The 15,818-nt window shown below is 43.0% G+C and overlaps 1 protein-coding gene across 24 annotated transcripts in view; it reads right to left on the bottom strand.

Annotated features, from left to right (window-relative positions):
- LOC135444249 (poly(rC)-binding protein 3-like) overlaps positions 1 to 15,818 on the bottom strand; it is a 497,164-nt gene that overhangs the window by 23,551 nt on the left and 457,795 nt on the right. For 15 of the 24 annotated variants that reach the window (XM_064705618.1, XM_064705614.1, XM_064705620.1 and 12 more), the window contains 6 exons: positions 15,462 to 15,593; positions 12,684 to 12,812; positions 11,727 to 11,870; positions 6,984 to 7,040; positions 6,423 to 6,498; positions 4,592 to 4,644 (listed from right to left, as the gene is read on the bottom strand). In XM_064705618.1, the coding sequence (XP_064561688.1) occupies positions 4,592 to 4,644; positions 6,423 to 6,498; positions 6,984 to 7,040; positions 11,727 to 11,870; positions 12,684 to 12,812; positions 15,462 to 15,593 (591 nt within the window). The remainder of the gene's footprint in view (positions 1 to 4,591; positions 4,645 to 6,422; positions 6,499 to 6,983; positions 7,041 to 11,726; positions 11,871 to 12,683; positions 12,813 to 15,461; positions 15,594 to 15,818) is intronic. The other 9 variants (XM_064705625.1, XM_064705633.1, XM_064705630.1 and 6 more) reach the window with 5 other exon arrangements.

Genomic DNA, 15,818 nt, shown 5'->3' with positions numbered 1-15,818 from the left:
ATAAAGTTCTGCTGCCATGAATGGGAACAGAACTGAGTCAGGAGTCTGGACTCTTAAAAGGTGGGATTCAAAGGTCTGTAATTCCTCCCACCTCCAAATTACTGATGCTGATAGTTTCTCCCAACATACTATGGAATCTGTGGTTCAGCTACCTCTCTTGCATTTTTTTATTTTCTCCATAATGCTAAATATAAATGTTTCACAGATATATATATATATAGATATATATATAGATATATATGAATTTTCCTGTAATGCTAAAGCACTGACAGAGTCTAATAAAAGAGTTCAATGCTGCAGAGCATTGAGTGCCACAGGAAATGGCATGGAGATTTTAAACACTGGTGAAAAAGAATCTGTTTCCTTTCTTATAATGCAGTGCTTGTAAAAAGGGCCAAGAATTAGCCTCTGTAACTTGGTATCTGCTGTCAGGAGCAGAGGGCTTGACCACAGGTACTCATGGATCCCCCTGGTTCCCTGCTCCCAACACAGCCAGTCCATTTGCTTTGGCAAAGCCTCTGCATTAGCTAAGCAAGCAGGTGCTCATGATGAATGAGACTCTTCAATCTCTTTTCAGAAAGACACAGGCTGAAACTCTTAGTTTCAGGTTTGGGTTGGTCTGTTTTCTGTTTTTTAACCAGAAGGTCTGGGGCAGAGTACTCTATAGGGGGAATATCTCCCTGAGGCAGATTATAGTTCTTTACAAACTTGCAGCAGGGCCTGGAAAAAGAAGTCTAAATACTCTGTATCTCTTAAGAACAATACAATAATAACTTTAAGAAATTTCCTTGCCACAACAATGCAAAATCTGGACCATAATAATTGCACAGACTTTGCAATAAGCCACATAGAAAACTGAGAAAACGTGGGCAGCTCTGAGAACATTTTGCACATGTGGGTCCCAATGATTGGCAGGGAAGTGTTTGAGATACCATAGGGAAATAAAGGCAATTCTTCAGGTCTGCCATATCCATCTTGGATGGATTGACACTTCTGTTTCTATGGCATAGTGATCAGATTTACAGCTGCCCTAAAATGTTCTTGGTGCTTTCTGTGGGGTAAGTTGCTTTCCTGTTGCTTGTCCCTGCCTCTCCCACATATATGCAAAATGTGCCTAATTTTTATGAGATGGATTTTTAAATTATTATTGGTCAGGTCATTTACTCCCAATGGATGTTTTGGGGTATTGACTTATGAAATCTCAAGACATCTATAATCTACACCTAAGGGTGTCACCTCTTCTTTCTTTTAAGGACTTGTTTATGCCACTTTATTCTGGGATTTAGGTGAAACACACTTATGCTGTGTAACCTGGGCAGCAGTGGAAGGACAGACAAGATCCCAGCAGGGAAAGAAAGGCAATCAAATGCCCCTGTAAGAGACTTTGATGATCAAAATGAGATACTATAAAGACCAAGGTGACTTCTGAGATGGACTGGGAGAAGTGTCCTCTTTGTTCTCTTTTTGGAGTTACACAGAAGTTATGAAAAAACCTAGAAAAACAAATCTTCTGAATTCATTATTTGGAGGGGAAGCCTCAGCTTTTAGCATGTGAAAAATAACTTTCTGTAAACTTTTTTTGTTCTCCAGTATCACTTTGTTATTGAGCAACAAGTGAATTGCAATTGCCAGCATATTGCATGAAGAAAGCAGCATGATTTTTTTACAGAAATTATTAATAACAGAAAAATAAATTTCTGTCACTGCCTAAATGCCAGAGGGAATGAGGAAAATTTATTTTAATATGAAGTGATTGTAAAAGGGTATTTATATCTATTTGCTGTACACTAGGCTAAACTCCCATCTCCTCATTGTCTTTATATCTGATTTTGCTCAATCATGTTCTTACTGAGGTATGCTTATCATTATCTTGGTCTTTAAAAATATATAAAAGTATGTAGCACATGTAGCTATACACTGATTTCTCTGGTAGCAGCAGAGCATGTGGGTATTTGCAGGTCTCATGGTGTTCTCATGTGTGCTGGACTTTCACACAGACAAGCACAATGATAATAAAGATGTGGAACTCGTGCAGCACAGGGGATCCCTGGAGCTGGAGCAGGCAGGGGACAAACCCCAGGCAGCTTCAGGGCTGCACTGCAGCTCTGTGCCTGGGCCTGCAGCTTCCTTCACCTTCAGCCAGATAAACAATCCCTGTGCCACAATGACAGCCTGTCCATCAAAACTGGCACCAGGAGATGTTTATTGGGAAAGCAAAGTCGAATTGCCCACGCAGGCTTTGTGCACAGCTGCTGCTGCCTCTCCCCCCCGACCTCCCTCCACACACAGCATCTGACTGATGGTGCCTGTGCCTTCCCACCCTGCTCCCTCATGCCTCATTTCTCTCTGTCTCCCTCATATCCTCATTTCTCTTTGAATCATTAAGGTTGTACATCACCTCTAACATCACGGAGCCCAGTGATTAACCCAACACCATCATTTCATCCTAAACCAAGTCCTCAAATGCCACAGCCACAATGTCCATTTGAACAATTCCAGATGTCCTTTTGAACACTTCCAGGGATGGTGATTCCACCACTTCCCTGGGCAGCCTGTTCCAATGTCTGACCATCCCTCCAGTGAAGGCATTTCTCCTAATATCCAGTCTAAACCTCCTCTGGTACAGCATCCTAAGACCATTTCCTCTTTTCCTATCATCCACTTGGGAGAAGAGAACAACCTCCACCCACCTACAGTCTCCTTTCAAGTAGTTACAGAGAACAATCAGGTTCCTTCTGATCCTCCTCTCTTCAGGCTGAACAACCCCAGCTCCATCAGCAGCTCCTCATGGGACTTGTGCTCAGACCCTTCACAAGTTTCACTGCCCTTCTCTGGACTTGCTCCAGCACCTCAATTTCTGAACTGTGTCTTTCCTGAACTGTGGGGTCTAAAACTGAACACAGCATTTGAGGTGTGGCTTCACCAGAGCCAAGCACAGGGGGACATTCACTGCCCTGGTCCTGCTGGTCACACCACTGCTTACAAAAAAAAAACATTTTTGGCACTGGGCTGCCTGGAGAGCAGCCCTAGTGCAGCTGTGATGGGGCACAGTATGCATGGCCACACTGGGAGACCCCAGGGAAGGCACCGGTGAGATTCCCAAGCAGCTCCTGCTACCCAACAGGACAAGAGCCAGTTCTCCCCTCTGCTCTGCAGCCCTGGGCATGCACACACACAGAGGGGCACACCAGGCTCAGGTGGCAGCACTGACCTGGTCCTCTAATGCACTCCTTGACACCACACACACATCAGAACTCCTCTCACCACCTGGAGAGCTCCTGCAGGCTCTTCCTAAGCCTGACCCCACTTTAGCCTTGGCTTTGCTCCTTTAGCAGCAACAGCAAGACATCCACTGTGTAGCCATAAAAACCTTCTATGAGAATCATCGGGCAGATTCATGTTTGCTGTTCATGGACAGTGCTGAGCTGGGAATTTCACACCTCATGGATGAGAAACTGATGGTTTAAAAAAAATTTGTATGGCACTACAGGACCCAGGGCCAACCTTCTCCCTCCCTTTTTCTGCCATGAACCCCAAAAGAAGATAAGTCAGAAGAGCGACCTTGGATTTATAACTCTGCTGGCAAGAACAACATTTGTCTGAAGGGGAAATTAAGAAACTTGTGCTGTAAGGATAAAGAAGGTGCTCCTAAAAAATTCTCAACTTAATATGAATTTGGTTGCAAAGCAACTGATAAATCAGCAGGGAATTTTTTACGTAACAGAAAGTTTAATGAATCACAGCACTCACACCTCCACTTTGTGGTTCTGTATCTTTCTCTTACTGTAAATCATTGCCACTGAGTTTAATAGGGCTTGCACAACATTGTAAGTATCTCTTAAGTAATATAATTGCTATTTGTGATCCCACCCATGCTTCAGAGCTTTTTTTACTGGAGGGGAATACTTCCATTTTCCAAATGACTCATTTGTAATGAAAATGGAAAAAAGACCCCAACCCTGTCTGCAATGAAATCAAATTAAAGGGGAAGGCATTTTTATGTGATGCCCAGCATATCAGTTGGGCACTTTGAACTGTTTTAAGATTCAGCACCATGTTGCTCATGGACACTGGCCCTGTTGATCACAACCAACCCAGAGCTGCTGGAGCAGGAATGTTCCTAGCCCTTGTTTTTTAAAAAAAACCCTTATACTGCACCTTTACATTTCCAAAGCAGCTTTTTGGCTCAGGAAAAATGCCATCTTGGGTAGATGTGGGGTTCAGTGGAGATGGCCATGGAGGACTCCAGCCCAACACACAGCACACAGGGCTGCACATTGTTCCAGCCCCTCTGGCCCCTCTGCTGAGACCACCTGTGCCAGTGCCAGCTGAGAGATGAATTTTGGGAGCCCAGGCTTTCCTGAAGGCAGCGTGGCCCCGTGGCACTGTCACCAAGGGGCATGAGAGGGGACAGCCACTCCTGCCCTGCCATCCAGCACTTCTGCAGCCCCTCAGGCCCCTCCCCACAGGCTGAGCGCTGCACAGTCTGTCCTGGGGCCGGTGCTGGCACATCAGCCAAGGTCAGAGGTGTCCCCTCTGGCGGCAGAGGAGCGAGAGAAGAGAAAGAGATACGGACTATTGGTCCACTTACATCATTGGGAATTGTAAGTTCATGGGAACTGGTTGGAGTAGTGGCATCCAGTCCTATTCAGGGGACAGAGGGAAAATGTTACGCCAGCTGTTTGCAAGAAGGGCAAGACACAACAAATGAAATTTTAAAGAAGGAAACATACAGAAAGGAGAGGGAAAAAAAAGAGAAAAGAGCAAAGAAAAATAGAGAACTGATAGTGAAACAGAAAAGAAAGCAAAGGATGCAAAACTCAGAGGGCTGGGCTAATTTTAAATTAGTCTTATTTTAATTAACCTTTAACCCATCAAAGCCACAAATGTCACATGAGATTCCAGAGAGTCATCACAAAAAGCTTCTAGAAAATGAAGGGTTTCCTCTAAAAATAAGTCTCCAAAGCTTGTTCTAAACACATCAATTAAGAAATTAATGTATGGCTGAAATTGGACCTGTCTACCAGGAATTCTAGAATATGGAAAATTAAAATGGATGCCAAATGAACAATTAGCTGAACAGAGTACATGTTCATGAAAAATAACAAAAAAAGTTAAAATAAGGACAAAGAAATGAACCTAAAAAAATCTGGAAATTATATGTGGGATTAGTTGCTAAAGAAATGTTGGGAAGGGTAATTTTGGAAGGGCAATGGACAAAGTACTCTAAGCTACATACATTTGTTTGTAAATTGGGTGGACAAAAGGAAAATGCTCACGAAAAATGGAATTACTGTTCTAACACACAGTAACTTTACAGAAACGTACATCTCACAAATATATCCAGGAAAAGATTAAGGAGCAGGATGTTAATGACAAGAATAAGGAAAACACAAAGCTAGGAAAAGCCATTTAGTATTACTTGTAGATATTTTATCAGATACATCACAAAGAAACAAAAGTATGTTTGGATGTCATGAATCTTTATCTTATTTTCTCTTTTATTGGTGTTTATTGTATTATCTGTAAAGATATGCCAAAAATAGTAATTTCTAACTAGAATATACAAAAATAAATAAAGTGGCTAATTTTATTTGTTTATATTCAATTATGAATTGCACAAGCTTGTTTCACACTGAGTATCAAGTAGTCAAGTTGCTCAGAGAATTTGTGATGTATGTGATAAAATGTTATTTGCCATACAAAGCATGTACCAGTACAGATACACTTCTGTGAAGTTTTTAGATGCCAAGCATGTATGTTGTGAAGCACAGTGTAAATGTTCATTTGCAGGCTTAAGTGACTTCTCACTCTTCAATCAATAATTCAGCTTCAGCTTTATTAAGTAGGGAGCAAATTTTAAGTCCTTAACTAAATTTCCATGGCATTTTGTAGCTATATCTGAGTTATCTAGCAGGAAGTGAGGCACTTGTCACAGCAGTGATGATTGCAGATGCTCTCAAGACATTTGGCTCTATGAGAACTCAACTTTCAGCATGCCGTGGTTTCTTTAGTTGGTGTTTCTGTGCCATGAGCACAAACTGTTTTCCCACGTTTGCTTCTCTCTGATCCATGCCACCAAAGCATGGACAAGAAGCCCGCCCAGGTGCTTCGCTCAGAACCAACTGGTACATACTGTACGGTCCACAATAACTGTGCAAGGACTGAACAGAAGAAACTCAGGGCTTTTAGCCAAGGGCACAAATGAAGCAGTTGTGATTAATAAAAGTAACAAACAAAGCACGTTTTAGTAATGATGAAAGGAACGGCAACAGAGGTACGGGAGGGAAGAAGAGAGATTAATGTGTAAAAACAGAAGGATTGCTGGTCATTGACCACATTTATTATTAAAATGATGTAATGACCACGGGAAACAAAGCTGTTAAGAAGAAGGACATCCCCAGGGGGTCATGGGTACGTACCAGGGAAACCAGGGGTGGTCTGCCCAAGGGGAGTAAAGGGGGGATGCTGCATAGCCAACTGGTGAAGCTTGGTCAACTGCAGGGCAGGATGGGAAATTAGAACTAACCAATCAAATGGAATTATTTCAGAGCAGAGAAACCATCTTACGTGTTCTAAAACTGGATTAATTAAAATTATATTGAAAAATAAAAGGTTTAATCATTCATTCTAATCTACCATAGAGAAAAAAAAACCAAAACAAACTGGTTATAAATGACATCTCTACTGTTATTACATGTAATGGCTATTGTTAATATTAACTAATTACTGTAGAATTACATATTAAAAGAACTCAAATATATCACATGCAAAAAGACCAAGATAACTGTCATTTGTTCCTGGGCCATTGTACTTTCTAGCAATTATTACACAAGGTAAGAGATGCAGCTGGGCTAACACTTGGCTACAGACCACGTTGGTCAGGAAAGGTGCCTTTAGGCCATGTCTTTATTGCTAACTGTAGAAAGCAAATGCTGCCCAGAACAAATAAGAGGGAGAGGAACAAAAAGGGAATAATTTACATGTGCTGGACTCACGTCTGGATGAGGGATGGCATACTGCCCCTGAATCGTGAACGCCTGGGAACAACAAGCACAGTTAAGACAGGGTTAGTCAGGTGGGACAAGCAGCATTCCAGTTCTCATCACAAAAGTTTCTCATGCCTCCCCCAGCAAATGCCACCTGCATTGCTTTCCACAGTGAGTGAGGTTTAATTGTCTTGTGCTGCTTGATAACCCCTGGCACGGCACAGAAAGGTCTCTGTCAGGCTGCCCATGTACCCCTGCAAGCAGTGAACCCCAAGTGCCCCTGCCTGAGCCCTGATGCTCTCGGCCCTCAGGAGCTCTCTTTAGTCCAGCTCTGCCTGCTGGGAGCAGAGCTGAGGACACAGAGGGGGTCAAGGAGCACAGGGGATGGCCAGTGACACCAAGGCACCTGGGGAGATGTTGATGCCAGAGCAGCCAGAGGCACAGCGAGGAGGGGACAGGGCTGCTCAGGGGATGCCCTGCTCTGTCCTCCAGCTCCTGACTGCCACGTGTGTGCAGGGCCATGTCCCAGCCAGCTCTGAGACATCTCATCTGACAGCCACAGATACCTGATGGGGCATCTCATGGAGTTCATGCCCAGGCTGCCGTGCCAGTGGGCAGCTGAGCCTGTGTGCTGATGGCAGCCTGTCCTGCAGTGCCTGGGCACAGGGCCAGCAGGCCGGTTTGGAGACAGGAGCATCATGGAGACTCCCAGCACAGTGGGTGGTCTTATCTTCCACAACAAGCCAGATCTCCTCTCTCCAAATCCAGCCACTCTGCACCACAAGAGCAGTGCAAGGGATGTAAGTCCCTTGCAAGTGTCTGGCATAATTTCTGGCAGCACCAGGGTGAGGTGTGGGGGTAAAAAAGCACACGAGTGAGAAGGGATATGGTGGCATGCCTGGCACCAGTTAGCACAGCCCTTTGTCTCTCCTGCTGGTCCTGTTCAACTCTCTGCAGTGGCCTACAAAAAGAAAAAAACTACAGAGAGTTTATGATTTTCTATTATGTATGAAAGGAATGGCATGTCAGAAAAAAAATTAATGTGCTTGTGCTTAGACAGGAAGGAAAGCAGAAGGACAAATTATAACATAAATATTTGTAGTGGGAGAATTATAAACAGGAACAGAGCTGATTAGCTTAGTTTGCAAAATGCTTATTTGACAAAAGGCCTCTTAGAAAGTAATGAATCCTCTGCAAATGATAAAACAATTCATTTAATGGAGTTCGGATATTAAAACCTTTAATGTCTCAACTGCATGATGCACATTTCTGTAGCAGAATTTCCCTTCTGGAGAAGAAACATTTAATTTAGTTTTTAAATTAGTTATAAAGCCAGGCCATAATCTGGAAAACATTATGCACATGAGCAGTTTTCAGGGAGAAAACTGTGTGTACTAGGCTCAATGGGAGGCTCATGGGCAAACATGCATGTGCATCTACAGGGTATGGGCATCACTGATGAGTTGTATATCACTAGGTAAGGTTCTATTCCACAAAAACAAGTAACCACCGTCATCAGTGGGTCTAAAGAAAACATGTATTCAAGCAAGCGAAACTTTTTAAACTGTTTCACCAAATGAGGACAACCTCAGTGGGAAGGGGTGGTGGTGGGGGTGCTCTGTGCTCAGCCAAGCCCGGCAGCAGCTTCAGGGAGGTTACAGCTGGGACTGTGGGCAAACAGTGGGTTTGGAAACCATGCTTTGGTGGCTGAGCCTCTGTGCTGAGTCACAAGCGTCTTTTCTGGTCTCAGCTGTACTTCAAACCCAGCTGAGAGAACATCTTTTACATAGCTGTTTTCCAAGCAGTGGTCTGCAAACCAGCAAGAACCCATCACAAAAAGTCACCAGCAAACCAACAGAAGCCACCCCTTCCCTCATCATTCTGCTCCCTCATACTTCCATGTGTACATAGGAGGAAGCAAAAAAACTGGAGAGGTAATAAAAACAATGAATATTTAGTGCTCAGACCAGGTTTACTTGATTGCTTGGCATGAAAACTATCAAACTAGAATGGACATGATGAGCCTTGAATTTTCTTCCCCAGGAAAAAAAAAAAAAAAGGAGAAAGAAAGGTTTTCATTTCTTAGGCTGCCAAAAGGTTATTTGATGATTTAGCTTGAGAAAACAGTATCTGCTTTACCCTTTGTCAGGGGAATCGTGTTTTTGGGGCTGAGGGCTGGGGCTTGCTGAGCTCAAGCCTGATTAGAGGCTACTGAACCATCTGTCCTGTAATGTTCCACTGAGCACATGGGCCATGGATCTGCTTCCATCCAGTCAAGGGCAACTTCCCTACTGATGTAAGTAACAGCAGGGATGACCTGATCAGCACATCTCCCTCAATTTAGACCATCATAATGGTGAGAGACATAAAGCAAAGCTGCACCCTCTGAGTACCACCAGTGCAGCACACAGGGTAGAAATGTCCAATTTAACCATTGCACATGCTAAATAACTATAGGAGAAGAGCAGTGCAGTGTTCAGTTTCCTTTTAGTTTTGTTATGCAATGCAGAATCAAAGAAGCACAAGAGAATTAAAAGCAATACTTGGAGTGGAAAAACCCCAACTTCTTAAGGAAAACTAGAGATTATATTTTGCTAATGTTACTTATTTTACTAAGTGTTAAACAAACAAAATCCTTCCAAGATAGCCACGATGTAATTTAGAATAGAAAAATAACTCCTGATAGCTTAGCTGAAACGTTGAATGAAACTAACAGTGCTAATAAAATTTTATTTTTGGTATTAAGTTCCACTTATGAAACCTGGTTAAAGTGGCTTTCTATACTGGTGTCCAACACACCTTAAGCATTTTCTTAAAAATTCTGCTTAGTCAGAGCACACAGAAATTCAAAGCACACAGAAGGTGTCTGCCTCTTCCATTCCTTCTCACATCAACAAGGTTCCATTAGAAAAGTGAGAACACTTTAAACTGATAAACTGAAGATGACAAGAGCTATTAGACCTGAAAATAGGATACTTTCAATTATTTATACGAACTGCTCAGCACCCTCTAGCAAACAGCTTCAATACTTTTGAGTAATCATTTACAGCCTTTGAAGGCAGTGGCAATTACAACACTGATAGAATGGGCTGCTGCATATATATACACACGCATATTTCTTAAAGGAAAGTACTGCAGTGTAAACTTACATATATGGAGTAAATTATTCTGAACTTTCAGTCATAGACCAGTTTCTGGCACATCATTTTACATTTCAATTCAGCTTTGGTCACTAAAGAAGCAGATTTCTTATTTTGATGACAACAAATAACAAAAGTAGGCTCAAACATGATGAAAGCGACTACATCCAGATTATAAAAATCTGGATATCCATCAGAACAAATCATTAGAGAATAGAAAGTAAAACTCTGAGACAAAAAAAATCAGAGACAGTTCATGACAAGGGCTGTCAGAAGCATTTTGGCATTTGCTTGGGAGGTGTGTGCTGCTGTGCAAGAGCTTCCTTACACACCAGCAGATTGTGGTGGCACAGGTCATCACACCAACAATGCCAGCAGCACCTTGGGCACTCAGCCCCACCAGGAACTCCATGTCCAGCTTCTCATATGATCTCCAAATTGCCTGAGGTGGGACACAGTCTGTGCCATCAGCACACACCCTGTGACAGGGTGATGGCCTTGGATGGGCTGATGGGGTGGGAGGGGGGCCACCCTGGTAATTGGGTAATTGCTTAAAAAGAGACCTTGGCATCACCTTGGGGAAAAGATCTGGTTGGGTGGGGGGGCCTTGCTGCCAGAGGCGCTTTACGTATGTTAGTCCTGAGTAGATGTCTGCCTTCCTCTAGGCTGGGTTTTTGGGGTCAATTTCCCCTTGAGTCAGGCAGGGCTTGCAGCATCTCACTCCTCCACCACTGCTCCAAGCTTGGTAGCTACACAGGTCGCCTTGTGACCCCTCCATAGTGTTTTTAGGGGATTTATCAGCTCTATTTATCATTGGCTCTTCAGTGAAAGCTGCATCCCCCCTGCAATGGACGATGACAGACCAGTCCTGCGATGCCTCTGTCACGCACTGCAGAGTCATTTCAGACATTACTAAAAGACACAGAAGAGCCTATTGCATGCGGTTTTTTAAAGGCAGATGAGATACAGCCTGAATGATACAGCTTAAGGTGAAGGAGGAATCATCAAAACTTCTTCACATAAAAAAGAAACAGGAATGCTGTTCTTGGGTTATCAATCAGGCTGTTCCACACCATTGCTGGGAAGGTCTACACTTGCATGCAAGTAGCTGCAGCCACTTTGAAATTCCATTGCTACTTGGTCCCGAGGGACTACAAGCACTGGAAATTATGTGTGTGTAAATCCTTACTGCAAAAAGCACTGTTTGGTCCCAAAAAGTATGAAAACTATGAGAGAAAAATTACACTTTTCATTAGCAGAAATGTCCCGCTGTTTCATCATCTCTCAAAATTGACAAAACTGCTTATACTGCTAGTGAAGCTGCAAGTTAAGGAAAAAAAAAAAACCCAACCACTACAATAAGTAGGGCTGCCGCACTCAATGAGCTCCTGATCTGGACACCTCTCAATCTGCAGAAGGGCACACCTTTCTTAATCACAGAAGTCAATGTTAAGTCTTGGTAAAATACCAGGTTGTCACAATTTTGTGTAAAGTTTGCAATGCAGTGTTCTCCTCTCCTGCAAACAGTAAGCACGCACAGTAGACAAAGCACATCCATACTATACCAGGCAAGAAAGAGTAAAAGTTGAAAACTAACAGGCGCTGGCTGAGGCTGGGCCAGGACGGTGTGGTTTCCAGCTGAAGCCAAAATGGTGTCTGCTCTTACCTGGCCACCTGCAAAAATGATAGGTGCAGAGGCAGGTTTGGGACGGTAGGGGATGGTGGCACCTTTGGGTGGGGACTGCAGACAAAAACACAAAGCGGTCAAAATGTAAAACAAAGCAGAGCTTGTATTAAAAAGATGTCTCTTTTTATAAACACTGGTCACCTCAGACAACAAGGCATGCAGGTAACCCACCCAGCCCACCCTGCCCCCCACCCCATCAGACCAAAAGCACGCTAGAGGCCTCCTGTCTGGGCTTCAAGGGAGGAGCTGAGGACCTGAGTGCATGGCCAAAACAGGCAATGGTGACACCTGTGGTTTCATTACTGCCACTGTCAGACGAAGCTATGAAGCTTCATGAAGCATGTTAAGGCATTTCAGGAAACAGGGGCATGGTTGATGGCTTGGAAATTATGGGTGTTTTCAGTAAGGGTTAAAAGGCCCAGATTTTTATATAAATTTATTTTGTGTATCATTTAATCTAAGGGCTAAAAAACTGCCATCAACATGAAACTTACTGGTCTTATGGCAATGACCTGACCCTAAGGAAGCAAAAAGTCCTGGCAGGTCAGAATAATTTTTATTTTAAATAAGACCTGGATGTTTTCTGCCCTATTCCACACCAGAACGAAATGTGTTTCTTTCAGAATGACTGCAGCTCTGTTCTGGACCTGGTTGTTGTTCAACAATATCATGACAGCCTTTGACTGCTAAATCTTGCTGCAAGAGGCTCTCAAACACCAGGAAAAGCAGAGTTTAACAGAGCCTCTGGAAATCCCTGGCTCAGGAAGGGCAGGCAGCACCTCAGGGGAACCCATGGCAATTGACAATTATTAATAATGTGTTTGAACATCTCCTGAGTGAGAAGGGACACGCAGGGTGCCCACTCACCTCCAGCATCACCACGCAGATCTGCTTGACGCACTGGATGATGGCGTCGGGAGTGCCGGATATGGTCACGGCGCGCTCCGTCGAGTTGGGCAGCATGTCCCCTGCCACCTGCACCTGCGCTCCTGTGGACTTGAGCAGAGACAGGGCAAAGACACTGTCACTGCCATGCAGGCAAGGGCACCTCTCCAGTCTTCCACTGAGACAACAGAGGGGGTGCACCCCTAAACTTTTTGTCCTTTCTTTGCTGGATGTGGTAGAGCCCATATGGAAACTCCTACGCTGGACATGGATTTGGTCGTTCAAGCCAGCTTGCCAACACTACCACCCCAGGGAGATTAGTCCTCAATAGCTGAGAGCTGAACTTCATGAGAAGCATTTTAACCCTCTCAAAGACTGACAGTTTCAATGCTGACTAAAAGTGAACAGGGTGAAATGAAGTACTCTTCAATAATAAAAAAATAATAAGAAGCAAACCCCAATAATTGAAGAAGCTCAGCTAATCAAATGAGTCACTCTTTAATCTACTGATAAATGGCTCTTTAATCTACTGATGGCTGACTTGTGTCTCTTGTTGAAATTCAGGCTTCCTTATGCTATATGGTACAGAAGCACTTCTAAATCATAATTAGTGTTGATTAAATTAACTTTTAGCTCATTAATGAAACCAAGAAAGTAATGAGCCACTTTTGGGATTATTTTTTGCACTGTTTTTTAAATTTGATCTTGGCACAAGTGTGTTTTAGTTTAAAAAAAAAAAGGAAGCCCAAACAACCCTTGACATTATTAAACAAACACAGAAGACCTTTTCAGTGAATAGAGAAAAACACATTTGATGTTGACCAAGCTCTTTAACATATTGCACAAAAGATCTATTCCTGACTGTTATGCAACGCAGCATTTGGGCTTTAAAATACAAGTATTTTCAGTAACCACTGCCTTTGTGTCAGTCAGCAAGGAGTTAATTTGTTTTCCTGCTAGTTATACACAACACGTGTTATCCTTCTTTCCAAAGACTGATTAATGTACTGATTTCATCTTCTGTTTGCTAGTGCTGTTTAAGGCCAAAGTATCAATTCCATGCTCCACAACAGACTTTGGAATTTCACTGTAATTTGATTAATCCCTCATGCTTTTACTTTCTTTTTTTTCATAATGTTATCTCAAAAATAGTACTGCAACCCTACTGTTTCTGGGTGCATGACTGAACACAAAAGACCCCTCCTTTTGCAACTGTTCAGTATGTTGTGTGATGATGAAATTAGATCACATCTTGGGCTGGATGCTCGATTTCCCCCTCTTTCCTGGTATTTGCTTTTTAATGTACATTCCTGGGTATCTGTGCATCCAGCACAAAAGACTGCCAAGTACCAGAGTCATTTATGCATTTACTCCCAGTGCTGATCTGGTTTATTCTCTGACTTTCATCAATAGCAAAAAACAAGTAATATTTTGTCCATTATCCTTACGCTTAGGAAGATGTGCAGTGTGACTTCTTGCTACATTAACCTTATCAAAACACCTATTTGGCCAAAAACTATCCTTTTACTTCCTTGTACCAGACTACAGGCAATTGCTCCTGAAACTATGCTCACCAGGACAATCACTTCAGTCACTTATTTAGCCAACAGACCAATCTCACCTTTAAAAACTTATGTCTTGGGCACATTCTCACAGTGCTCTGAGTGAAGTTACCAATATTTAATATAAAATCCAAAGTATGGACAGCTGTAAAACCTGGAGCTAAGCAATCACTAGCACACAGTTCACACTCATGCCTGCTTCTATTTTAACACAACTAAGAAATCAACTTAAAAGCTCCACAAAACCTACTGTCTTGGATCCACATTTTAGATTAAAAAACCTAAAGTTCCAGCTTTGTAGAGCCTGTCAAAATCCTTTTGTTTTGACGTAGATCAAAAAAATTGATCAACATGTTATCTTAAAATTCAACACTTCATCCGATGTTGGAATGAATTCAAATTTAGAAGGAATATTGTCACTTCCTCCAGATTAACAATCCATTTTTCTGAAATGTCCTATTCAGATTTTCTCTATATAACTGAGCATATACCTGATTTTCTTGTATGAGTGGTTACAAACACCAGATCCTTGGCATGGCATGTGCTATATTGTTAACAATCATGCATGGAAGAGTTAAAACAGGCACTGTATGGTACTTTTTGCATTTTTTGGTTAGACAAAAAAGTGGCTCCTAGCACACTGAATGAATACCTCTAGATAAATTCTGGACTAAGAAAAATTCTGCATGTGTTTGGAATGCATCAAATCAGGTCACCTGTGGCCCAGTGACATTAAGGAGAAACAGAGAAGGTGCATGAAAATAACACTTTTCTAGAAAGTAGGTCTATTAGATTGGAATCCCCAGTGCTGCTTAGGCTTTTCTCTGACTGTAAGGGTGGTAACTAACTTGGAAATGGCTGCAACTCTTTGACTTGGGGTCCCCTGAGTATTTCTGGGCAGGGATCTGCACTGGAAAACAAACTTGAAGAGCCATTTGTCACTGTTGCTTTGCTTAATTGTGCATGAAAGACTTTATACACTGTAAAGCTGTTTCTCTATTTCACATGTGGTCTTTAGTGTCAAGAAAAGTACAAGTGCAGCTGTGCTGGACCCCCTGCTTCTCCCAGACCAAGGCTTTTCCAGGTTTAGTCGACGTATACTCATGTTGGTGTGATCAGCAAAGTGCAGTGCTGGCAGGGCACATTGCAGCAGGATGCTGAGCTAGCCAGCGTCCCCAGCACACACCCCAACACTTACCTCCCTGATTTCCTTGATTTTGGAACCTCCTTTTCCTATGAGGGATCCACACTGACTTGCTGGGACGACGAGCCGCAGTGTTACGGGCGGTTTGCTTGTCACCGAGCTGTTTGTCATCGAAGCGTTGATGTCCTGTAATCACAGTGCCAGCCAGCATTAGCGGGGCATTTGTCACTCCTGGTGAGCACTCAAGGGCTCACAGCAAATGCCCAAGCTGTCTGTGGAGATCTGGGAGCGTGCAACCAGCTGTGGCTGGTTTTTGTGGTAAGGAAAGCCCACCACAGCTCTGCCAGTGCTACACTGTAAGCTTGAAGCTGCCTGTGCCAGAGGAACCTTCGGATGTCTGGCATTGCAAGA

Source organism: Zonotrichia leucophrys, chromosome 2 (assembly GCF_028769735.1).
Source record: "Zonotrichia leucophrys gambelii isolate GWCS_2022_RI chromosome 2, RI_Zleu_2.0, whole genome shotgun sequence".
Taxonomy (NCBI): Eukaryota; Metazoa; Chordata; class Aves; order Passeriformes; family Passerellidae; genus Zonotrichia; species Zonotrichia leucophrys.
Note: the sequence above shows the minus strand (reverse complement) of the source record. Positions and strands in the feature narration are given on the sequence as shown.